Source organism: Silene latifolia, chromosome 4, assembly GCF_048544455.1.
Source record: "Silene latifolia isolate original U9 population chromosome 4, ASM4854445v1, whole genome shotgun sequence".
NCBI classification, from domain to species: Eukaryota; Viridiplantae; Streptophyta; class Magnoliopsida; order Caryophyllales; family Caryophyllaceae; genus Silene; species Silene latifolia.
In genome coordinates this window covers 103,437,617-103,464,371 of record NC_133529.1, presented here as the reverse complement: position 1 = coordinate 103,464,371, position 26,755 = coordinate 103,437,617, and the positions used below count along the sequence as shown (strand labels likewise).

Sequence of the window (26,755 nt, the reverse complement as noted above, 5' to 3'; positions counted from 1 at the left end):
AATCGTCTAATGAAACCATCCACAATCTCCCATGGAGGATTAGCCCCTAGGATGAAGCAACAAACAGAGTTCCGCCAGTAGTCCAGTTCTTTCTTAACCTCCTCCGCTGTGAATTGCAGCATCCCAGGCGGCTCCTCCTCAATAACCTCCAGGACAGAAGGAGAAGGCACACTAGCCACCACCTCCTCATCCTCCTCCGCAGCATCTTCCACCAAAGTCTCCAGATTCAACGGAGGGATACCAGTTATTTCTCCCAAGCTCTTCTCTTTCTGAACATCCGCACTTGAAGGACCATGATTTTTGGTAAGAGCAGGGAATTCTTCTGCACTCGTAGATGATAAGAGATCGAACTTATTACTAATTTTAGTATTTTTAGTCGTTTGATTTTGTGAAAAAGATGAAGATTTTGTTTTAGCAGCCGTCATGTTGTAAGAACCCTAAAATTCCGTGCTTGTAATCTTTTTTTCGCTTTTTTTTTTCTCTCTCTCTATCTCTACATCACTTTTATTCTTGATTTACTTAGTTGGTTTAAGACTCCTTAATCTTTCCTTAATTATTATTATTGTTCTTAATCTCTTGTGTTTAATTGCTTAATTTTGGAATCCTTGTTAGATTATGGTAATTAAGTGTGATTTCCTTGTTACTTAATCTTGCCAAGTTCCTTAATTTACATGTTGTTGGGTTTATTAAGTGTGATTTCCTTGTAATCCCATATTGCAACAACTTGTTATTAGACTAATGAATGTGATTTCTTCTTGGTTTAATTAACATTTGAGAGATTTATTTGTGATTGCTCATTAATTGTGTTTTCATTGTGAGTAATTACACCTATTAGATTCCTATTGCTTCATCTTCTTGTTAATTAATCTATGTGTGTGATTTCCACTAGAGGAATTAATAAGTTGGGTCAATTACTAAGTGTGATTTCCTTGTGGTTGACTTCTAATTAAGGGAATTTGGAGAATTAATTTCACTAATAGGCAATAATATTAATTAGAAGGATTGATTGAGTGGTTTCATCAACTAAAGTGCCTCACTTTATTGAGTCGGATTAAGTTTTCCTTAAACTTGATAAATTTCCATCTTAAAACTTGTTTGATTGATTACTTGTTGTTCACTCTTATTTGAATTTCATTTTGTCTTTGAAAACCAACCAAAACAAACCCCCACTTTTTACATACTTGTTGTTAATTTGTCACAATTGTTCTAATTGCTCTCTTGATTTCACCATTGCAAAACCCTCCTTCTCTTGGGTTCGATCCCCTTCTTACTACTTTAATTGTCTTAGAATTAGTTTAAATTAGTATTAAGTGTGGCTTATAAATTATTAATTTGGCCGTCTTAAGTAGCGATATTTTAGGCGTGTCACTCAACAATTCGGAATACTTATTAGTATAATAGTACGTTATCATGCGAGTTAAATCGTTGGTTACACATCATGTTGGATCATCGTGACATGCTTATTTTAACCATTTAAAATTGGTTTATGCACTATTATAACTTGTTTCATGGATTTGATTTTCTTTCATTTTGTTCATTTACATCTATACCTAATAAAGTATTGATCTTATCTTTGACGTCGCAACTTAGACAGTTAGGTAGTATTTTTATTTGTTTTTGATATAAACTTTTTGTTAATGATAAATAAAAAAACAATGGAAGGAGTGACAAAAAAATCGAAGTCTTACACTACGAATAGCGTCGGCCTAATACCCAAGATTGGACGCGAGTCTTCCAATAAGAACATATAAACATAGAAAATCCTTTGGAGAAATTGCAATAAGGATTTAACTAATAGTCCATCTGAAATTCTCAATTAAGAATTGCTCACTTTAGCAAAGAATTGTAGCTATGATGTTAAATTCAACAACGGGCCTGAGCCATATCCAAACAGAGGAGAAAGAGTCCACAACTCAGGCTCAAGAGGGTGAGTATCTCCTAACATATGACTGTCAAACTTACCAAATTACCAATTCAAGAGTTGCCGATAATAACTGGACAATCCCGGGAATCAATATGCTGAATCCAACTACATAGACAAGCAATAATGCAATAGTTTCAGATTTACTACTGTTAAAAACCAATTGTTCTATACTTTCCAACAGTACACATCAGATAGACTATGCTTCAGCACCTTTGGTGCTTCAGCTGGGGTACATTGAGATATGCTAGACCTATCAGCAATCGAACCGACACAGAAAGATCACAACAGACCTAGTCATAACTGTCGCTGATCGCTGCAATAATGTTCAAAATTTTATCCTGACTTCCTGAGATGTAATAGTATTAGAATGTGTGATATGGGACAAGTTTCTTCGTGTTGATTTCTTCATGAGTCCTTTTCTGAACTGCTTTTACTGCAGCCGTTCTTGCAGCATTAGCTGCTCTTTCAGCTGCTGCGACCGCCTTACTAACTTGGTTATTACCGGCTGTTACCACAGTATATGATCGCTGACATGCTTCCCTGGCTTTCTGCATTTACAAATGACATGAATTCAATCAGAATTACGAATTCTTTAACCCCTCCTTCAAGATACCCAAAGCCAGGATTGCGTTTAAGGCATTGGGTTAGCATTATCATATAACACCTGGAAGTCTGGAGCAGAACTGATAAATACCTGGACAACATCTGAAACTTGGCCAGAATACACTTGAAAAGGCAATGTAGACAGTCCAATTCGACTGCTACCATTGTCAAGGATGCCGTTTTGCCAGTAACCAGATTGGACCTCTCCGTTCCTAAAAGTGTAAACACCAAGGCCTTGTCTTCTGCCTTCATGCCATGATCCCTCATATTGGTGGCCGTTGGCATATTTATAGACTCCAAATCCGTGCACTTTGTCAGCAAAATATTCACCAGCATAAACATCTCCATTTCTGCATTAGTACATTTTTCACTCATGAATTATTTGCATTTACTGTATACAGACCGCTTTATGAAGCCTAGACAGAATATGATCACGCGTAATCAGTTTTATCGTTAAAACGTACTGTAACATACTAGATTGCTCATCTTAAACCCCATATCGTCATTTGAAAACAACCTCTCTATGTTTTAAAGCAATAAAGGCGTGACCTTTTGGTTACATTGGCTCTAATAAGCTGATGGTTGGAGTCACAAGATCGGTTTTATACTCTAACAATATCAAAGAGCGAACAAGTGCAAAAAAAAAAAAACGAAAAATGGAAAGAAAATGTACCTGTAATGGTAATGGCCAAAGCCATGCTTGACACCCCATTTGAAGTGACCAACATACATACTCCCATCCTTAGAAGCATAAACTCCACAACCATGACAATTTCCATTTAACCATTCTCCTTCATAAATATCACCAATATAAAACTTGTATACACCAAAACCATGTCTCAAACCATTCCTATATTGCCCTTTATACTTACTCCCTTTTAACCAAGTTTCGACACCGTAACCTTCATACTTCCCGTTAACCCAACTACCCTCATACTTTCCACACTTATAGTAATGATAAACTCCATTTCCTAAACAATTTCCTCTATGTATTTCCCCTTCATATATATCACCATTGTTAAAGTATGTTACCAAATACCCTGAATTCTCAACTTTTTTCCATTTTTGATCACACCCAATTGACCAAACAACATGATTAGTAGAATTTTGGGTTGGTTTGTTGACAGAAAGTTGAATTGGTGAAGGGTGTGGAAGGAAAATTCTTGAGTGATGAAGAGATAAAGTAAGGGAAATGATAACAAGAACAAAAAATGCAAAAACAAAGATGAAATTTATTGAATTTGAGGTGAGAAAGTATAGTGAAAATAGAGAAAGGATAATCAAGAGGGAGAAAGTTTGAATCTTTTGGAATTTGTGTGTATGGTTCAATCTTTGACAAAGTTGAAATGCCAAAACTTTGGGTAGTAATGAAGACGAAGAATAAATTGTTGTGTTTGTGGAATCCATCATACTAGCTCTTTTGAGAAATTAAATGGTGTTACTTTTTTGTTGGTTGGAGACGGGATTCGAACTCTAGTCGCAAGTTATCCACGATATTGATGCAGACGAGATTTGAATGTATGCTAGTAGAGGGAATTTGCACCAACTTTTTTGCCTTCAAATATGACTAATCTTGATGTTGTGATTATGGATAATGATTGAATTTGAAGAAATGTGTTGGTTGGAGATGGGATTCGAACTCTAGTTGCAAGTTATCAACGATATTGATGCCGGCAAGATTCAAACCTGTATGCTAGCTAGTAGCTGAGGAAATTGGACCAACTTTTGTACCTTAAAAAATGACTAATCTTGTATATGCACCCTTTATGTTGTGACTATGAATAATGATTGAGTTTGAAGAATTTTGTTGGTTTTAGTATTGGATGATGAAGAATGATGGATTTTTCAAAGTAAGTGGTGCCTTTTATTACATTTATTTATTTATTAGCAAGTAGGAGCAAAAGAAAGAGGGATTGGGTGACTTGGACAAAAAAAGGACAAAATGTTGAAAAAGACACGATAACAAGTTATCCAATAAATCTGGTCTAATCTTGTATTGTCATGGCTTATGATGCAAGTGTACTGTGTACAGCCCCCTTCTTAGCTCAAGACGTGGAGCAACTATCATGCAGTCCACTTCTTCTATTCTACTAGCATATTTTTAATCAATTGAATCATAAGTTTCCATCTTAAGAATATTTTACATTATTTGATCCATCACATGCATGAAAATTATGCTCTCTGTGTAAAATTTGAATTTAGTATTTGTCAACAGTGGTGGATCTAAGGGGTTAGCAGGGGCGGTCACCCTCGTTGACGGCCGAAAATTTTAAAGTTTTTTATTAAAATTTCACAACTTCTTTAGTGTTCCCCTCACACCATTAGCAGTTCGCCCCTGCTGAGATATTTCGTTTCCGTTGGGGTTAATTTCTGGCTCCGTCACTGCTTGTCAACATGTATTTGATAGTTAATATAGCTCTCCTTCTATAGTTAAGTTGAAATTGATAAATATAGCAAAATATGAATTGAATTTGGGTCTCATCACTTTGAATTTCGTTTGTCGGATTCAAGTTTGTCGACCTAGCTAAATTTGTTATAGTTATATTTGTCCATTTGAATTATGAGTCAAAATTACTTGTTTCATATTTTTAGGCTCGTCCCTCTCATAGTCACACAGTACAATTTTATTAGTCTGGGTTTACTTAGATTACAAAAATTATTACTAGGGTGATGGAGATCAAAACACGAAAATTAAATGAACAAAATGTGGTGGTTACCCACATTCGAGGAAATGTTTACTCACCTAATCAATAGGGTAATGCATTACCATTTAAATACCACTCTATGGGACTGATAATTTTCCTACAACTCACCTATTTTCACCTTTTACCATCACTATTTAGCCATCATATATTCATATATACGAAGTATATTGGAAATGGATCCTCTCCATTTCCTCTCACAATCTATTTAAATAATAATTACCCCTTCACTCTCATTTCCCCTTTATTTTTATGCGTAAATTTAGAACCATTAAATGTTGCCAAAATACGATCCGAACCATTCATAAGAACTTGCCTACCCATTTCTTTTTAGGAAATGGAGAGAAATTGGGCTCATATACATTTGGTTGACTTTTACTGAATACTATTTAAAATGGTGCTTAACAATATAAAAAAAATTATCATTTTGGTTAGCCTTTAAAACTTTTTTTATAGGGTTTGCATAAAATTAAATAGTTCTTCTCTAAAACGAGAGACAAACACTCAATAAGAATGACATGTTTTCCTTAAAAAAAGAAAAAAAGAAAAACGCCAATAAAAATGATGCAGCTTATGAACGTGAGAGCATCCACATTGAAGAGGAGGCCATTCCTTTAATACTTCTGGCTTTCGCTTCCTCTTCTTTAATTTTTCTAATTTTTTCATTGGGTAAAATATTTTCTCTTATTTTTTGCCACATTTTCCAATTTCTCATCCTCTTCCTTTTTTCTCCACATCAAAGAGGATGTTGTGTTCCTCTCCTTTCCACCTTTAAAGTAGGACCCATCACACTTTTTCTCTCTTATATGGCACAAGGGCCAAAACAAGGACATACTCCATAAATAGAGGATGTCTTCCTCTTCCTCTTTAAAGAGGACACTAAGAGGATGTATCCACATTGAAGAGGACATCCTCTTAGATGAGAGAGAGTCCTAAGAGGATGGTGAATCCTCTTCAATGTGGGTACTCTGATGGCCAATAATGTGTTATAATAGTATTCGTAGTTGGTTGAATATTTGTTTCGGAAAATGCACGCAGTACCCTTGAGTAGGGATGGCAGTGGGTCGGGGACCCGACCCAGACCCTGAGGGTCGGACCCTAATGGGTCGGGTATGGGTCTCATTTTTTCAGACCCAATGGGTATGGGTCGGGTATGGATCTTAAGAAAATATTTCGGGTCTGGGTCCGGGTCTAAGTTATGAGACCCATACCCGACCCTTAGACCCTTTATTAAAGAAAAAAAATCAAAATTACAACTTTTCTCAATTCATACTTGTGCAGATCAGAAACTCAACTAAAGTCTCTTTCTCTTCCCTCATCCCATAAAGTGATAAAACCCAACCAAACTCTTCCGACAATACCACCACTCCACCGACGACATGAAAACCATCACCACAAAGACGATCGCGACTCGGTAACCACCTCTCTAATAGCCGTGATGAATCGACAACCACCATTAACTAATGGCATTAATAAACTCATAATGTTAAAGTAATATGAATTTTTTTTTAATATTATAGACCCCATACCGTTAATCTTATTATTAAAGTGGTAAAACTCGGACCACGGGTAGATTCTGACCCTACCCTTACCCATAGGGTCCGGGTATGGGTCCTCAAATTTTAGACCCTTGCGGGTCTGGGTCGGGTACGGGTCCAAAGGGATAATCTCGGGTCGGGTCCGGGTCTAGGCGGACCCTACCCAGACCCTACCCATTGCCATCCCTACCCTTGAGGTTTGATATTTTGTCCGAAATACTCAATATTTTGATCCGGAAAATTTTAAGAGGCAATAACTCGTGGTTACGAGCTCAGAAAGTAACGAATTTTTTTTTTAAATTGATCATCTTTCCGAGAACTACGACTTGAAAAAAAATTGTCGAGATTGGATTTCGTGACCAAGAGATATGGTCACTCAAAGTTTGTTCGGTCAAAAAAACTTTGACATACAATAACTTCAAGCCACGAAATCCAAATACAACATTTTTTTTTGTTTTCTGAAATCGTAGTTCTCGAAAAGATGATCGATTTGAAAAAAAAATTATTAGTTTTTGAACTCATAAACACGAGTTATAGCCTCTTAAAGTTTTCCGTATCAAAAAATTGGATATTTCGGACAAAATACCAAACTTCAAGAATACGGCTTGCATTTTCCATATTTTTTTCCTTACTGGACATAAATTAGGCACGTCATTGCCAATAACATGTACTCTGTATGTTCCTTATCTAAGGTGAGATTTCTCAATCCTATATGAACATTACTTTGATAAATCAATCTGTCTCAGGTAGATGGATATTATCCGTCTAAAGTTGTAAATGGATAGTGGCCCTTTCACAAATTATAAATAGAAGGGCAAGTGGAGTAATCATTTCTCATCCATTTGTATTATCCACTCTCATTTTTTGAGAGGAACTATATCCATCTACGATTTTAGATGGATAGTGTCTGCTAAAATGAGAATTTGTGTTGTTAAATACGAGTAATTTCTAAAGCAGACAATTAACATGAAAAAGATTTAACTTTTACTCTCTCATTAATTGTTCCCCCTAATTTAAACAAGCCCCACATGGTAGCAGTTGCTGGATCAACAAAACGTTGTACACCACAATACCACAGCACACCAAATTGATCAATTGCATCACAAGATTGACAAGATGCCTATTCGATTCTCTGTACGGATGTCGTTTAATGTTTTCAGAGTGGGTCAAAGCAATGACGTGGAAACTTGTTGTCAGCTGACGTGTCAAGATTTAGCTCTTTAATGAGGTCAAGCCAACACCTTTGTTTTTGAAGAAAAACAAATTCCACAAAATATCATTATAGAGGGCATATATCCGTTTATAACTAAAAACGGGTCAAATACAATACCATATTTCTAATAGGACAAGCAATAAGTGGGGTGGTGGGGGCAAAAAATGTCACCACTTTCAAGCTATTTGACCCGTCTTTAGCTATAAACGGATATATCCGTCTATAGCACGACCAACTGCACAAATTCATTGTCCGTCTAAAATCGTAGACGGATAGTGTCTCTCTCACAAAATGAAAGTGGATAATGCAAGTGGGTGGAAAATGGATACCCTCACTTGCCCTTCCACTTGCATTTTGTGAAAGACACTATCCGTTCTGACTTTTTACACGGATCGTGTTCGTCTACAATGAAACGAATTGTTGAAGAAAATTGATATGATAGATTACTTCTCTGGTTCTCCGGCTTTCCGACTGGTGAGGAAGCTTTCTCTGATTAGGGGCATCATGAAAAAATGGTGCATTGAAAAGAAAGCTACGTGGTTTGCAGAGTGGGAGAATTTTGATTCACGTCTACAATCTGCGATGGACATTTCCATCAACACGGGTGATGATTCAGTTTATTCGGCTGTCAACGACGAAATGATTGAATTTTCAAAAGTCGCGGCCCTTTATTGGAAGCAACGTGCGAAATTGAAATGGACGGTTGAAGGTGATACTTGTACTAAGTATTTCTTTAATTGGGCCAAAGGTCGTGCGAGGAGTAACTTTATTACCGGCATCAAGGATTCGTCAGGTGTATGGTCTTATGATAGTACGGTTGTGGCTGATATGTTCAATTCGCACTTTAAAGGCCTGTTTAATCCTCCTTCTATATGTGAAGGTGTCAAGACAAGATATTCAATCGAATCGCATGTAATTTTTCAAAGGGTTACTTCAAAAGTTTAAAGACGATATTGACTTTCTAATGAAGGCATTTACTTCAAAGGACGTTAGAAGGGCGGTTTTTCAACTTGGGTCTCTTAAGTCTCCGGGCCCTGATGGGATCCCAGCACTTTTCTTTCAGAAATGTTGGCATACTGTCAAAAAAGATGTCATTGAGGCTGTGTTGGCGGTCTTAAATAATGGTAACGTACTAAAGGAGCTTAATCGAACTTTTATTGCTTTAATTCCAAAATGTGATAACCCGGAGCGCGTTGAAGACTTCCGACCTATTAGTCTTTGTAATGTGATTATGAAGATTATTACTAAATGTATTACTAATAGGCTTACACGGGTCATGAGGTATCTTGTGGGTGATTTTCAGAATGCTTTCATTTCCGGAAGACATATTAGTGACAACATCCTTATTGCTCATGAGGCGCTCCTAAACATTAATAAGCATTCAAAGGGAAAATGTGGTAGGTTTGCTTTTAAAGCAGATATGAGTAAGGCTTATGACCGTGTCCGGTGGGATTTTCTGCTTGCTACGCTGAAGTGTTACGGTTTCCCCTTACGTCTGATTTCTCTTATTATGCAATGTGTTTCAACGGTTTCTTATGAAGTTCTCTTTAATGGTGCTCCTTTATCGCAATTCCAGCCTAAATGTGGTCTCAGGCAAGGGGACCCTTTGTCTCCCTTTCTTTTCATTCTTTGTATGGAAGTTCTTTCGCAAAACATTATTGCCGCAGAGCGGGATGGTCTACTTTCTGGAATTTCTTTAGGCCGTAACTCCATTTCTATTTCACATCTTTTCTATGTTGATGACTCGGTTTTCTTCCTCAAAGATAAAGAGGACGCTTTTATTCGACTTAAAGGGATTTTAGATGATTATTGTGCTGCTTCGGGACAGATTATTAATACCATGAAATCGGGAATCGTTTTTAGCCCAAGTACTACTATGTTCTCGGCATCTACTGGTATGTCGGCTCTTGGTATTACGCATCATAATGGTATAGGGAAGTACTTAGGAATTTCGGGTGATGTTGGGGCTTCGAAATCTGTTATTTTTAACAATTTGATTGATATGGTGAAGCGTAGGTTGTCTTCCTGGAATGACATTTTTTTATCTGCTGCTGGTAGGTTAACGTTGATTAATTCAGTATTATCCTCCCTTTCAAATTTTATCCTATCGGTATTTAAAATACCGGTAAGTGTGACTAACAAAATCAACTCTTTGTTGTCACATTTTTGGGGGGCTGGTACTAAATCAACGAAGACCATTCACTGGTGTAGTAGGAATCTTCCGAGTTTGCCCAAGTCGGAAGGGGGATTAGGAATTCGTAATGTCAGGTGTATGAACCAAGCTTTGTTGGGTAAATTAGCATGGAAAATTATTACTTGCAGAAATTCTTTGCTTAATCGGGTTTTTTTTCTTTAAAGTGTTTCGTAACGATGATCTAGCTTATCCCGAATCTCTTAAATCTAGGTCAAATGCTTCTTGGGGTTGTAAGAGCACCTTTCATGGTTTGGAGCTTGTTCTCCCGAACCTTGGTTGGAAATTTGGTCAGGACTCTACTCTTAACATTTGGTCTTCTAAGTGGATTGATGGTCAGGCGCCATCCAGAATTACTAGTTTTGGCTTCCATCATCCTCCATCGTTGAACGGATTAGTGGTTAAGGATCTTTTTCTCGCGTCTCATGTTTGGAATTCTGATCTTATTTATGAAATTTTTGAGGAGGAATGGGCCGTCAAAATTTGTGCTATGCCAATTTGTGATTCCTTTACGCATGATCAAGTTTACTGGATTCATTCTACGACGGGAGAATATTCTGTTAAAAGTGGGTATGTCTTTGCTCTTAGGGAGTATTTGAATATTTTTGCGTCCATTAAGGATCGGAGTAGAATTGGTTCCTCTTCTAAAGCTTTCTGTAAACGGAAGCTATGGCAGCTTCCTGGGCCTCAGTCTTGGAAAATTTTTGTTTGGAAAGTTCTTTCCGGAACACTACCTCTTGGTGAAGAGTTCGCTAGAAGAAATATTCTTATGGATTATAACTGTCCATTATGTAAAGATTCAAATTCTGTCGAGTCACTTAATCACCTTTTTAGAGATTGTGTTGTGGTGAAGAGATTATGGGCTTCTTCTCCGTTAGGCATTAATGCGGAGCATGTGACTTTTGTTAACTTTGTTGATTGGCTTATCAACTGGTTCTCTTACTTCTCTTCACTCGATGATTCTTCAACACCAACTACTTTATTCCTCTCAGTTTTATGGAGTATCTGGTATCCCAGAAATAACATTATTTTTAGGGGCGACGCCTTCTCCGTTGATCACTTCTTCCAACTACAATCTAGCTCCGCACATTCTGCTCTTTTGGCTCTCAGTCATCTTAACTCTCCTTTCTTGTTTGGCCACTCGGGGGAGGATGATGATCTTTGTATGCTTAGGGAGAATATTCGAAATAGCATCCCACTTCATTTGGTGGGTAACGGCTCTAATTGTGAGGTTATCCGTGCTAAGGTGGATGGGAGTTGGGTTCTTTCTCTTCATGCTTCGTGTGGTTGGGTGATTTATGGGAGTAATGGTGTCTGTCTAACTAAATCGGCGCATGGTTTCTTAGCGGAAACGGCTTTACAAGCAGAAGCTATTGGAATTCGTGACCTTCTTAAATGGACCATTAGTTCTAATTATTTGCATCTTGACGTTTCATTTGATTGTTTGCAAATTCTGCTTCAGATTGCTGGGGTTGAGCGTCCTCATCACAAGACCCTTGGTATCGTTAAAGATATCAATCATTTGCTTGCATCTTTTCACTGTATTTGTTTTAGTTTTATTCTTCGTAGTTTAAATAAGGTTGCCCATAACCTTGCTAGAAGTATTATGGGTTTGTAGTACTTATTCATTTTACAGCTGCTAAAAAAAAAAAAGGTAATAAAAATTCAAATTGGAAAAAAAAATCGCTATGATATAGCCTTGGGAATTATTATTGCATAATCATGATGTTAGCAACAATTCTTACTGAAGACGAGCATATCCATTACAAGCTGAAAACGGGTCAAGTAATACCCAAGTGGGTAGATAAGACAAAAGCGTAATGCCTAGGAAGAAGCATTATGCTTTTGTTTTATCTACCCATTTGGGTAAACTTGACCCGTTTTCAGCTTGTGACGAATATACTCGTCTTTAATGAGAATTTGTCTGATGTTAGTTGTCCAAGGTTTTGAAGTTTTTTTTTTTTTGTCACATGAGGTGCAATGCAGTACAAAATAAGGGAGGACGGGATTCGAACCCATGACCTATTACCACAACACCTTCATCCAAATTTATGGAAATGTAGTAGACATGTAGTATTGTCAATATATACGAGTAATACTCAAGGGCTAGGGCTTAAACCATTTGCTTTAACCAAGTTTGATTTTGATGGCAATAACTTTCACATCATAAATTAACATTAGGTTTACCAACAGAAGGCCAAATAAAAAAATTCTCTCTCTAGAAATCGAGAGCTTTTCTCCCAAGAAAAAGGGGAGCTTTTTCACTATCTTCCTTCTTCCTCTTCCAATCATTGGGTAAAATCCAAACTTTTTCTGAAAAGTCTATCCTACCATTAATCATTCCCCTTGCTAATTTTTCTAGGGTTTTTTCTTGTGGAATCTCTGATTAATGATTGCAAAAGGGGGCATTTCATTGGTTTTTTTGGGGAAAAATCTTCTAGCTTCTTGCTTTTTCTGGGAATCATCCCCAATTCGATTTGCATTCCTTAATCATTCCTCTATCACCAATTTAATTGGGCCTTTAATTTTGGGTGGCTCGAGTAAATCTCTGCAACTCCCTCTCAACTGTCAATCAGCTGGGATTGTAGAGAAACGCTTTGTTTCCTGGGAACCATTACTACCTATAAATGGTACGATGAGTTTCCTCTCACATTCATCCTCTTCTTCTGAAATCACTAATCATAAAACATATATTCAATCACTGCTTCTCAAATACCTTCAACATTCTCAATCAACAAAAATAGATTTCGAAAATCAATTTGGGCGTTTTGGAAACCCCTCTGAGAATATCAATGGAGATGTGCATCAGAACATCTACAATCACCAAAATTATCATCAGACACATCCAAATACGGATTTCCAACCTCTGAACCCACAACACATTAATCTCTGGCGTTTCCCTAGGTCTGGGGGGGTGGTGAATGTTGATCCCTCGCACCTTGGGAAGTCCAGGGAGTTCTGGGGAAAGTGCATTCTGGGTTTTCTCGTTGATTACCGGCTCTTTGAAGCAGAGTTGGTAAATGATGTCATCAGGAAGAAATGGAGAACTAAAGGACGAGTAAAAGCTTATAAAATGGGAGAGATTTATGTTCTCTTTTGTGAGGACGATGAAGACAGGGAGGGGCTCTTGACAAGGAGTACTGCAACTATTGAGGGAGCCATAATGGTGTTTGCCCGCTGGTATGCTGACACTGTCCCAAGAACTGTTAGATTCCCCTATGCTGAAGTTTGGGTTCGCGTTTGCGGACTTCCTTTTGAGTACCTTACTATGGAGGTAGCTAGCATAGCGGGTAAGCTTCTGAGTCATAGCTTCTTTGTTGAACCTTTTGACGTAATTCCTGAGAACGACTATCTTAGACTTAAGGTGGGTATCAAATTGAATGAGCCCCTAATGCCTGGGTTTTTCCTGGCAATGGAGGGGAGGTACCTGCTCTGGGTTCAATTTCGTTACGAGGAAATTTTTAAATACTGTATTAAATGCGGGAAGGTGGGGCACAAAGGGTCCCAATGCAGAGAGAGTGTGGCTACCATTGTTTCAAATGTAAATGGTATGCTAGATAGAGTGGAGCATAAAGGTTTTGTAGTTTTTCAGTCTCATAGTAACCATATTATGTTTAATCTTGATTTAAGGGCTACCCCTCCCACTACTAGGTTCATTAATTCCAGAATTCGTCTGAGAAATGGTGTGGATAGGAGTAATAGACAGGGTAGGGAGTCTCCTGAACGTGTCATTGATTTCGATCTAGGAATCACTCCTGGTGGTAGGGTTCTACCAGGAATGATTTTCTTTGTTACGGCTTGACCTTTTCTTTGGGCCTGTTATCTTTCAAGTGGGGAATGTGGATGCAGGAACTCATGAGCAGGCTCAGGAACAGGCACAAGATCAAGTGATTGGGCAGTTGGGAGATACTGCAATGACTGAAGCTCAGGAGGGGGTTTTTGTTGCTGAGGCTACGGATGAGGCAAATGCTATGGCACAACCAGATTTGGCTATGAATGAAGCTCCTCAGGATGATAACTTAAATCAAGTGGAAGAACTTACTGGTCATGAGGAGCCTGGTGGAGTTGGAAACCCTTCCCAAACTGGGTTTAATTCTGGTTTAGGGGGATGGCTTGATGAAGATCACAATCAGAATCAAAATGTAGCTGAAGAATACCATAGTGCGGAGGATGAGTTTGATAATCAGGGGGATGTGCATATGGCTCATCTGGATCAACTACATCAAATGCAACAAAATGATCCTTACCTGATTTATGCTGGACAGGGTTCTTTAAGTGGTGCTCTTGACAGGGATCTACGCATTCAAGAAGAGATTCTCAACAGGGTGGAGGGAGACATTGAATGGGCAAGAATGGATGATGACCACAGAGGTTATAACCAAACCTTTGACCCCCCTCCTGGTGGTCTGCCTATACGATATCACCAACCTGATGGCACTGTTATTCAAGTTGCTACCACGGACCAGACTGAGCATCAGATTGTGGCAGTTGCTAACCATGTGGCTGCCCAGGAAGCTTCTGCTGCTGCTGCTACCCAACCTGATCAAATGGTTGAGGTTAATGGAACCCCTGCTGGTGGGCTTTCTGATGCTGAACATGTTGAGGCTGACAACCCTGCTAATGTGCCTCTTACTGCTACAACCACGGATGCTTTCAATCAAGCAGATCAATTCCTCAATGATGTTATCTATATAAGTGATTCTGAAGCTGCAACTGCCAGTCCTATACCTGAGGATTCATCTTCTAAAAGCTTTCTCAATTGGGACATAGCAACTCAGGATTCATCTGGGTATAGTCATGCTATCAACTTGATTTCTGAAGAAACTAATAACAATGTCTCTAAAGCTGACCTTGGTCCAACGAAGGGATCAACAAGTAAGGTGAATACTGAACTAGTCCTCACTGTGGGTTATGATGGTGTGTTCAAGACTGATGGGCCTCTTGATTTCCCGCAACTCAAGCCCCCTAGTTGTGCCCTATCCTCCACAGCAATCACCAACAAGGGCAAAGAGCTGGAGTTGGGATCCTCGTCTCTTTTACCTTTGAAGGATCTTCTACAGAAATCTGAACTTAAGTCTGCTGAACCAAATGCTGCTGCTGTTATTGGTGCACCTAATGGATTTTCAGGTGACAATTTCTTCACTATTCCTTCTGTTGGGAATAAAGCTCTCTTAATTTCAAACATTAAAATTCATGGCTCGTCTGATGGATGTATGGGCTTGGCTGATCTATATTGCCACTCTGAAATGAGCTCTAGCCTAAAGACTGCTGTCAGATTGGCTAAGAAACGCAAGTGTTGCACTGAAGTTGCTGATGATCTTGTGCATTCTGATTATGTGAGTTCCTTGGGAAGGGCAAAGGATTTTCTGGGGCATCTAGCCAAGAAGAGCTGCGTGAAGAATGGGACTGGACATGAAGGTAAGGCTACGGCTATTCACGGCAAGATGGCTAGCTTTTGCATAAAAATTACTGATGATGAGGAAATGATGGATTCGGACTCTTCTGTGAATTTTGATGGCGGCTTTGCGGAGGTTGGGCCTTCACAACCTCCTCTCTCGCCATGAATGGACTGATTTGGAATTGTAGGGGTCTAAATAATGCGCTCGCCCCTACAATTTCTAAAATTAGAGCGCTTACTAGTAGTAGTTATTATGATTTTCTTTTCCTTATCGAAACTAAGTGTAATGTAAATAATGTTAGTCCTTTATTTCGCCCTTTTGGTTTTGTCATGACCGCCGGCATTGATGCAAATGGTGTAGCGGGTGGGCTATGGGTTGGATGGAAGAAGGAAGCTAAAATGAGTCTTGTGGAGACATGTAATAATTTTATGGTATTCCTAGTGGAGAAAATGAATGGGCGTTTATGGTATCTTGTGTTGTTCTATGGAGCATCAAAATTCGAGTTAAGGGAGTTGGTCTTTGAGACTTTAGAAGCCTACTTACACAAGCTTAATCATCCATATCTCATTGTGGGTGATTTTAACCAAGTGGACTATAAGTGTGATAAATTAAGTGCTTGCAATTCTCACATACGAGGCGCTTGTTCTTTCAATAATTGGAAGCTACGGAATGAGTTTATTGATATCCCTTTCAAGGGGCCTCGATTTACTTGGTGCAACAATAGAAAAGGAAACCACAGAGTTTATGAACGACTAGACAAAGCACTAGGTTCTAAGGAGTGGTTTACTCTGTTTTCTGAAACGGGTATTAAGCATCATCCGATTTAGATCTCGGATCATGCACCTATTGAGCTTGATCTTCACCTTACCAAGTCCGCTGGCAGTAAGCCCTATAAGTTGGATGCCTGGACTTTGGATTATCCAGAATGCATTCAAATTATTAAGGACGTTTGGACTATACCTGATCTTGGATCTCCTGCATTCCGAGTTGCTCGGAAACTTGCAAGGGTTCGGCAGCATGTCAAGAAGTGGGCTTTAGATAAAAGGAATGGCTGGTCTGACAAATGAGATGAATTTGATAAACGGTTGGAACAGAGCATGGAACTTGCTACTTCGGGGGGTGGAGAGGAAGAATATGAACTCGTGAATACGGAGGTTAGAGAGTTTGCAAGGGCGGTGGCAATTTCTTTCGAAGCGAGAGAGCGAAATTGAAATGGTTGGTTGATGGTGACACCTGTACTAAGTATTTCTTTAACTGGGTCAAGGGGCGCGCGGGCAGAAATTATATTCTTGGCATTAAAAAATCTGTTGGAAATTGGACTTATGATCATGAAGAGATTAGCAACTGCTTCCAAGACACTTTTATCAAGCTTTTTTCTAGACCGCACCAAGATCAGCAAGTTCAGGGAAGCACTCCTTCATCCTTCGATCAAATACTAAGAAACCTTAACAAAAGGGTAACGAATGATGATGCGGACTCTTTGGCTAAGCCCTTTACTGCTAAGGAGGTCCGGCAGGCTGTTTTCCAAATGGGGCCGATGAAGTCTCCCGGCCCGATGGTATTCCTAGTCTTCTACCAATGTTGCTGGCATCTTGTGAAAAAGGATTGTACAAAGGCTATTCTTTCAATCCTCAACTCTGGTGCTGTTTTGAAGGAAATGAATCGTACCTTCATTGCCTTGATTCCCAAATGTGATAGTCCTGAAGCTGTCAAGGACTACAGGCCAATCAGTCTTTGTAATGTATTTATGAGGATTATTACGAAATGCATTACAAACCGCATGCAGAAAGTCATGGGATATTTAGTAGGGGACCATCAAAATGCTTTTCTGGCTGGAAGAAGTATAAGTGACAATATATTGCTGGTTCATGAAGCGATTCATAAGGTTAACACTCATAAGCACGGAAAATTTGGTAAAGTCGCTTTCAAGGCTGATATGAGCAAAGCTTTTGATCGGGTTAGGTGGGATTTCCTTCAGGCTGTTTTGCTTACGTTTGGCTTCCCTCCAAGGTTGGTTAACCTGATCATGAATTGTGTCTCGACGGTGAGCTATGAAATTTTATTGAATGGGGCTCCCTTTCAAGCCGCAATGTGGCCTCCGGCAAGGCGATCCTCTATCGCCATATCTTTTCATCCTTTGTATGGAAGTATTACCCTGCAATATCGGGAGTGCCCAAAGGGAGGGCAAACTCCAGGGTATTCGCCTGTGCCGTGGAGTGACTCCTTTAACGCATCTTTTCTTTGCAGATGACTCGGTTTTCTTCTTTCACAACAAAGGTATGGCGGTACGCCATCTCAAACGCCTCCTTGTAAATTACTGTGAGGCTTCGGGTCAAGTCATTAATGAAGACAAGTCGGGAATCATTTTCAGCCCAAATACCACCCTTCGGAAGGTAAGATTTTGTCTAAAAACGCTCAATATCAAGCACAACAAAGGATTTGGGAAGTACCTTGGCCTTCCAACTGAATTTCAGCAATCAAAAAAGGAGATCTTCATGGGCCTTGTGGAATCTGTAATGAAACGCATATCTTCGTGGAATGGATCTTTCTTTCTCCAGCTGGGAGACTTACCTTAATCTCCTCCGTCCTATCCAATCTCTCCATTTTCTTTCTATCGGCATTTAAAATTCCGGTAAGTGTGACCAAGAAGATTAATGCTCTCTTGTCACAATTTTGGTGGGCTGGAAGTAAAACAAGTAAGTGCCTCCACTGGTGTAGTAGGAATTTCACTAGTCTACCGAAGTGTGAAGGGGGCCTCGGTATTAGGAATGTGGGCTGTCTCAATCAAGCATTATTGGCAAAACATGCGTGGCGACTCGTGTCAAATGAGACATCGCTTTTCTGCTCAGTTTTCCGAGAAAAGATTATGGGACCATTAGGATTTGAAAATCACTCATGGATTTGCAGTAAAAAATCTTTTTCTTAGGGAGCTCGGAGCATCACCCATGGTTTAAAACTTATTAAGGAACACATTGGCTGGAAACCCGGTATTGACTCTAATCTAAATGTGTGGGATAAGAAGTGGGTAAATGGACGAACACCGGAGCCTAAGGATTGCCTTCTTGAGGAAGGCTTTATTTTCTTAAAAGATCTTCGTGTTAAGGATATCTGCATCAATAATGGAGGGTGGAATGAAGACTTAATCAACTTACTTTTTGCGGAAGAAAGTGTGAAACACATTTTGGCTATCCCCCTTCATTCTTCACAGCCACGGGATGAGCTTTTTTGGCCCTTCACTAGCAGTGGCATTTACACTGTTAAGAGCGGATATGGTATTCTTTTCCGAGATTATTTCAATGAACATGGATCTAGAAAGGACAAAGCTCGGATCCATGCGAACTGGAAGCTCTTCTGCAGGAAGAAATTATGGAATCTGCCGGGACCTCAGACATGGAAAATCCTTCTCTGGAAAATTATTGCTAGTTCCCTACCGATTGGTAGCGAGTTTGTTAAAAGGGATATGACCCGGGCTTCCTCTTGTGCCCTGTGTAACAATGCAAGTGATTCCGTGGAAACCCTTGATCATCTCTTCCGTGACTGTCCTCTTAGCTCAAGAATCTGGGCCGGATCGGGGTTGGGTATGCCGCGTCATCTCCCTAATATTGATGTTCGCGACTGGATTGTTAACTGGATTCTTTACCTGTCCAAGCTTGAGGATGGGCTTAATCCAGTTTTGCACTTTCTTGTGATCTTGGTTAGTCTCTGGACTTTACGGAATGATATCCGGTTTAGGGGCCAACCCTTTAACCCGGGTGTCTTTTACGCCAAGACTCGTCATTTTTTTAAAGAAGTTCTTCAAGCCAACGATAAAATTAATAATGATCCTCTGCATCCGCCTGGTTTCGAGACTGGTGTCCCGGTTCCTTCCTCGGACGATGATTTCGACTATCAACTGCTCCGTGCGGGACGACCTTTTTATTGTATTGGAAGTTCCTCGTCTTGTGCTATGGTACGTATCTACGTTGACGCCAGCTGGAAGAACTCGTGTCTTGCAGGCTTTGGATGGATTGCTTTTGGACCAGATGGTGAAATCAGTTACGAAGGCTTTCTTCGAGGCCGGGCTGAATCTCCTCTTCAAGCTGAAGCTCTAGGATTAAAGGAGGCCATGTCTTGGGCACGTCAGGCAGGAGTTCTGCACATTGAAATTTCCTCGGATTGCCTTTCGCTTTTGACGCAATGGATGGGAAAACAGACCAAGCATCACCATATCAGGAACATCTTGCAGGATATTACTCTTCTTTCATTTGCTTTTCATTGTTTGTGTTTTAGTTATGTTCGCAGGGATTGTAACTTTAGAGCTCATGCCTTGGCACAACAGGCTATGGGCTTGCACTAGAACCTTTCTTTCCAATTTTCCAAAAAAAAAAAAAAAAAAAAAAAAAAAACTTTCACATCATAAATGTCGCTAGTAATTATAGTGCGATAGTTTTTATTTGCTTTTCATTGTTTGTGTTTTAGTTATGTTCGCAGGGATTGTAACTTTAGAGCTCATGCCTTGGCACAACAGGCTATGGGCTTGCACTAGGAACCTTTCTTTCCAGCTGCCAAAAAAAAAAAAAAAAAAAAAAAAAAAAAAAAAACTTTCACATCATAAATGTCGCTAGTAATTATAGTGCGATAGTTTTTATTTTTATTTTTTTTGAAAAAAAATGTTTGTCCAAGCCTAATTTGAACCAAAATCAACCCTAGCCTATGACTCAAAAATCAAGGCAATGGATAACTTTGTTAAACGCATTGTTCATTAGATAAATAATGATCTAAATAAGCAATTTATTGTTAGCGTGTAAACTTATGAAATTATGCAGTGCCCTTGTTCAACATGACTTGTATCCCTATGAAGTTTCTCTAGTCACATTTTGAGACATCGTCGATAGAGATCTCGAGAGGATATCATAATAAAACAAGATTTAAGACCATGCAAAGGACATTTCAGCAAAGTAGCGTATGTCATCAATGAAGTATTTGCGTAGTAGAAGTTTAGACTCTGTTCGTCAAGACATAGGATAGAATCCCATTCTTTTGGAACAAGAGCAATGCAAAATAGCAGAAGTATATCCTTGGAAGCCAAGTGATGAATACCAATTTTCATATCAATATCAGACAAAGAAATGGAGATACACAAAAGAAACATGAGGGCAAGAAATAGGGTCCTACAAATTTCCTACTAGAATCAAAATCAAGACAGGATAACTACTACATCATAATTTCATCACTCGAATTCACGACAAAGGTATAGCATACAAACACTCTGGAATAAGCAGAGCTAAAATTGTGAATTATAATGACAGGTCAAGTGCAGTATTGGCAACTGCTATTTTACGATGGTAAACTTACGGCGAACATACCATTACCCTGCAGAAGGATTTCTTGGCGGCAGCTAAAAATTCTTCTAGTCTTGGCTCTCTCAAAAGTTAAATATTGTATAAACCTTCATCACATGTTATCAGGCCTAGCTGCATATTGATCCAGAAGTGCAGATCTTGACTTCTAATCATGGCTTGTGGAGCTTAAAACCAAACACTCTTGGAGTATAGTTCTGACTTGGCTTCTGAGGCTTTAGATGTGGGTACGTCATCAAGAAGAGGTGAGGAAATGTTGTCCCAAAATAAGCACCATCAACGTCTAAAAACCGTCAAAGATAACATAGAAAAGCATGGACTAATGAAAACATGTTTATGGTTCTAGTAATTGTAAATCCACAAGATTAGCTATTGTTAGTGATGAAATAGTGCATTCTGTGATTCATGCATTAGAACAACAGCAAATAGTTTCTCAAGTCTGGGCACAATCAAAAGGACTTGAATAAGCGAGAACACAACAAGATGGCATGTTTATGACTCCGGGAGTTGTAAACCCTCAATACCTTGTCTAGTTAATGACAGTCTCATGTTAACATAAGTGAGATCAACCCATATAGCTTTAAACCTCGTCTAAATACCACTAACTCAAAAGAGTAACTATTTCATTCACAAACTCTCATATGAGAACTTGTGAATGCACAAGGACTAGCTGTTTTTGATGACTAAGCATAGTAAGCAATAAATATCCAGGATTAATAAAAAGAAAAAGAACCAGTAGATTCTCACTTTCAACAATATCAAAAAGCAAGAAATATAAGCCATGTACAATGCAGAAGAACAAATTGATGAATAATGCAGAAGAACACAGGACAGATGGGAATATGCACATAACACATTTGAAAAGCCTTTGGGTAAAAAGGTTCTGGGAATATAAAGGATACTGCCTTGATATTTGGATCGGGGATAGTATATATCTTCGCATTTAGGGCAGTAGATCTTCACAGTGCTTGATCGTGGAAGATCAGATTGACCAACAGGGAGGCAGGGTTGTCCACAGCAATAAACCCTGGGACATCTCCCAAAATCATAACTTTTGTATTTCTCGAGCTGTATACACACCCAAAAAGCACTGTTAGTAGTACTTCAGCATCCTTGCTATACCATATCGCAACTTAGAAATAATTCTCACCATTGCGGCCATGCCTTTACTGGTCAATACGTATCGAGCATGAATTAAACCATACAGCATTTCAGCTGCAGATTCAACAAGTTCATTCTGTTCCTCAGTAAACATATCACCTGTACAGCAGCAACATATAGTATTCTTTAGTTGAGGAAAACCCAATGAAAATCTCTTGCAATGAAAAGAAATACAGATTACATGTTAATCAATTTGTTAGCTATAGAACATACACATCCTCATCATAAAAAGAAACAAGCAAAACATCAACTAGTTCATAGAACCCATTTTCACATGCACTCCCTCCATGCCATTTAACTGTCCCCATTTAACTTTCATAGTCAACCTATATCAACTATAACCAAAATCTTTTCATTCCACTACCTAAAAAATTCTTCTAATAATGTTGTGAAAATGGGTTCTATGAAAAATCACTAGACAGAAGTTACATTGAATCACTACATACATCTGGAGGAAGGAATATATTATCATAGTTGACAACGTTTAACCACCAAAGTCAAATGATGACAATATCAACGAGATGGAGAAACATCGAAACAGTGTCTCAAAGAAATCATTGTATGCTAAAAACAATCACATTATGCAATATTAATACATCATCAACATACCTAACCAATGCATCTTAAGTAACTAAGAAAAAATAGTTCTCATTATGACAGAGAGAAGCAACTTACCATGTGAGGATTCCACATCCAATATCAAATCCAGGGCATACTCATAATAAGGAACTTGACTACTTAAACCACAAAGGTTGAAATCATCTTGAATGTAATCATCATCAACTTCACAAAAAAACTCATTCCCCCGCAAGTTGCAAAACCATGAAATCCAAGAAGTGTCATCGCCTTCGGATCCGCTAACATCAGACTCTTCGCTATCAGTCTCTGATTCCTCTGCTAGTCAAGAGATAAAATGTCAACAAAAACCAACCTAACGTCCTAACCTTCTTTTCTCTACAATAAACACAAACATGAAAGATAAAAAGGAACAAGACTGAGCATCTATGAAGCATTTAAAATACCACACCAGACGACAACTTCAGTTCAGAGTACTTTAAGCTTTCAAAAATATATAAGCAAAAACTGGGTTCACCAGACCTGTATAAACAGCCAACATTGTTTAAAACCAAAAACACGACGTCAAAATTTGTGCGTGAGGGTCAAGGGTTCACACTGAGAAATTAGGAGTTATACACATTCTCAAACCAAAATCAATTCCAACATTTGTACGCATTGCACAGTTGCACCAATGTTTAAATCAAAAGGAGGGAGGGACCTACAAGGCTACAATAAAGTGGGGAACTGCCATTTTCCCTTGGAAAATTCTAAACGCATTTTTCCCATCATCTCAAGAACCCTGCCCCCACAGCCCCTAAAAGGAACTAGCTACTATGGCTAACCAATTAATCTTCTGAATCTTAAGAGTCAGTCAGTTCCTCGGGTAAACAGCAGTACAAACTAAACAGTATGACCAAGAATAACTGAAGAAAACAAATGAAAGCTTTTAGAAATCATAAGCAAGGGATAGAAGTGTCGTAAAAAAATTGAACAGTACAACCGAGCAGTAACTATGAAATAACTTTCACTGACAAAAGCAAGCCCTTAATTTCAAGCACGCAAGAGTGCAAGACCATTACAGTTTCACCATGAGAATGTCAAGAAAACCCCAAAGAAGGTAGATAAATAAGCTAATGCCAACATGTAGACGGAAAAAAGATAAAATTATTCACAAGACCAAAGGGATTACATCACCTTTTTTTTCCAACTTCAAAAGTACGAAAATTTTAAGAAATCCCAAAAAAAAGTATACAATTTGAGTAGAGTGGCAACTAGCAAGTTTTCCTCTTCTCATGAATAATTTAAAGCGTAACTCCTATGAGTAAACATTTAAAATCTCAAAAAGAGAGACACAAACTGAAAATAACACCACACATGCCCTAGAAAACCAATTTGCAAAACTGAAAAGTCAAGAACCCAGCGATTACATTGAAGAATCGAAGGTGTCCATGCACGATGCATGAATAATACAATTTTGTAATTTGTAAAACAGCATAACATAAACAGGGCAATGTCATCAACACAAAAAAAAAAAAAAAAAAAAAAAAAATCCATTTCCGAAATCAAGAAGTACTAAAGTACCTAGATATGGTCAAGTTCTGGTCCTCAGATCTCCACAAATACCATCACTTGATCTCAGAAACGAAGCAGCATAAAGAACTCTAGAATCTTAAACCAAACTTGCCCTACCGGATTTCATCAACTCAGCGAATTGCAAATCACTTAAACCTATTTCATCATGTCTGTTACGGGCGCACAGCAAAAAGTCGAGTGATTGCAAAGACTCCAAAAGTATCCGAAGGGAAAACAGTTTATCCTCCATTGATGGAGATGCCGGACTTTCAATCACTAAAGAGTGACCTCATTCAATGTAGAATCAGCAATGAACTCTTGAATATTCTCATAACTAAATAAGCACGCCCTTATAGTAATGTATTACAGCACACTAGGCCTACTATATCCCCAGTTCCCCAAAGTAATCCACGCCAACACTCACAAGTCAGAAAATTTTCAAAAAAAAAAAAAAAAAAAAAAAACAAGATAGAAGCTTCAAAAGAGTATCAGAACTTTCCATAAGCTCCGACTCCTATCACTCCACGATAAACTATATTCTGCTATGCAAGATTGTCGAAGAAAAGCCTTTCAAACGAGCACTTGCTAAAAGACAAATCCCTCTTCAAAAACAGCTCGAATTACAGCTATGTTATCCAGAATTTTAACTCAAGTTCCTCAAGCGTTATATAAACTCAGAAAGCAACTAACCCTAATTCCCAAAACTCGCTACGGCGACTATCATGCAGCCTCCAAAAACTGAACTTCACTCGCTGCTCACAAGAGTATTCAAATCACAAACTTCTACCCCAAACCACATAGATGCAACCAAAACTAACCATCAGAAAAACTAAATTACTTATCCTTTATATCCAAAATGAAGCAATTATTCGATTCCAAAATACATCCATTTAACAACCAAAACAACACAATACTTACAAGAGCAAATAAACTACCCATTAAACCAGTGGCTGAACAAACCGGGGCAAACTATAAATTGAATCACAAATACAAAGTACCTGTGTAACGCGGCCTTACACAAGTCTAATCCATTTTACACAATATTAGCATAAAACCGCCTTCCAGAAGACTAATTGAGATTGGAATATGATGACCAAGAAACAAGAATGGAATATGATGACTAATTGAGAATGGAACATGATGACCAAGAAACAATATTAGCACAAAATCAATCAAACAATCCTCTCGCTTCCAACACATGAAATTGAATTTTCTAACTACTCAACTACTGGCCCGTCTGAATCGTTTATTTACATTTGATTAAAATACTCCCCACAAAGAACAAAAAAGTAAACAAATGATTGATACGGAGGGAGTATCTAACGCACCCTAAACAGTAAACACAATGCGAATAAAAGAAACTCACCGTCAGACCGACTCTTAAACAGAGAAGGCGACCGTTGATCGGCCGGCTGTTTTCCTCCGCCGCTAGAGGCCGCGACGTTTGATTGCACCGCGGCGGCCAAAAAGCGTTCCTTGTTATTAACAACATGATCTTTACCATTCAATCCTTTCGAAGTCGACGGCGACGATCTTTGCAAGTGTTTATCCAACGCTTCATTTATTCTTTTTCGATCCACCATTTCCGATACCTTCGATCCTCCTCTTTCCTTATACATTTCTTTCTCTTTCAAAATTCTTACCTTGTTTTTTCACCGCACTGTTAAATTGAACACTACGAGATAACTTACTACAACGGTAAAATGGAACAAAAATTGGGGGGAAAGGTGATGTGCAGATGAGGAAAGTTTGAATTAGGGATTTGGATAAGGTGGAAAATTGATTGAAGGAGAGAAAGAGAGAGAGAGAGAAAGAATCCGCGATTAGGGTTTAGAAAAGGGGGGAAATCGAGGATGAGGGCGCCGAGGAATTAAGCCATCTTTTGCTCTCTCTCAACGATTTGGGTTTCTAAATTTTTCTGGTATTTTTCGGGTGCAGAAAAGATTTTTTTGGGTGCTGCAGTAGCTGAACGCCTGTACTGCTGTGACTGGATGTGCGTCTGGATGAGGGTTCAAGCCGGTAACGGTTTATTCAGACTGTGCATCAGTATAGACCGGGCCGAAACAGAATGGCAAAAACTTTCAGACCGGAATTGGTCTCTAGATTCAATCGGACCGGTTAGACCGGAATTTGTCCGCACTCGCATGCTTATGTTAACCCTATAAAATAAATAAATAAATAATGAATTATGTATATTATTAGTCTAATAACGACAAATTAAGTCATATTTAAACATTTATAAAAAAATCTTACAAAATCTTATATAAATAATTTAAGAAAGAAAGTTAAAAACATAAATTCCGGTCTTCGCGGGCAATCCGGCCCGGAACGAAAACTAGAATCCCTAAAACGGAGGTTGGCCGTATTTTTTAATTCCGGTTCCAATCCAGTACGTCCCGTTCTGGTCTGGTCTAACTAAAAGAGACGGGACGTGAGTATGTGACTACTAGATGGGAGAATTGGATCGGACCAGAACGGAACGTACTGAATTGGGAAAACCTAGACTAGTATGATCGAGGGATAACACAAGGAGATGGAAGAATACTATGACTATT

General features: G+C 38.7%; 3 protein-coding genes across 4 annotated transcripts; 1 reads left to right on the top strand and 2 right to left on the bottom strand.

Annotated features, from left to right (window-relative positions):
* Positions 1–2,045: 2,045 nt before the first annotated feature.
* On the bottom strand, positions 2,046–4,431 carry LOC141653688 (uncharacterized). The gene is made up of 3 exons (XM_074461528.1): positions 3,201–4,431; positions 2,619–2,877; positions 2,046–2,472 (listed from the first exon to the last, which is right to left on the bottom strand). The coding sequence occupies exons 1-3, from the start codon at positions 3,935–3,937 to the stop codon at positions 2,287–2,289; spliced, it is 1,182 nt and encodes a 393-aa protein (XP_074317629.1). The 5' UTR covers positions 3,938–4,431; the 3' UTR covers positions 2,046–2,286.
* A 12,236-nt stretch (positions 4,432–16,667) lies between these two features.
* LOC141651856 (uncharacterized) lies at positions 16,668–19,906 on the top strand. Its single transcript, XM_074459549.1, has 4 exons — positions 16,668–16,724; positions 16,835–17,717; positions 17,818–17,963; positions 18,497–19,906. Exons 1-4 carry the CDS (start codon positions 16,668–16,670, stop codon positions 19,904–19,906), a joined length of 2,496 nt encoding a protein of 831 aa, XP_074315650.1.
* A 733-nt stretch (positions 19,907–20,639) lies between these two features.
* Positions 20,640–26,195, bottom strand: LOC141653687 (casein kinase II subunit beta-1-like). Of its 2 annotated transcripts, none has more exons than XM_074461527.1 (5): positions 25,567–26,195; positions 22,746–22,964; positions 22,060–22,169; positions 21,812–21,977; positions 20,640–21,192 (listed from the first exon to the last, which is right to left on the bottom strand). In XM_074461527.1, exons 1-5 carry the CDS (start codon positions 25,817–25,819, stop codon positions 21,062–21,064), a joined length of 879 nt encoding a protein of 292 aa, XP_074317628.1. In that variant the 5' UTR covers positions 25,820–26,195; the 3' UTR covers positions 20,640–21,061. The 2 variants fall into 2 exon arrangements, with proteins under 2 accessions (XP_074317628.1, XP_074317627.1); XM_074461526.1 differs by having other exon boundaries at positions 22,746–22,967; positions 25,567–26,107.
* Between the last annotated feature and the right edge of the window lie 560 nt (positions 26,196–26,755).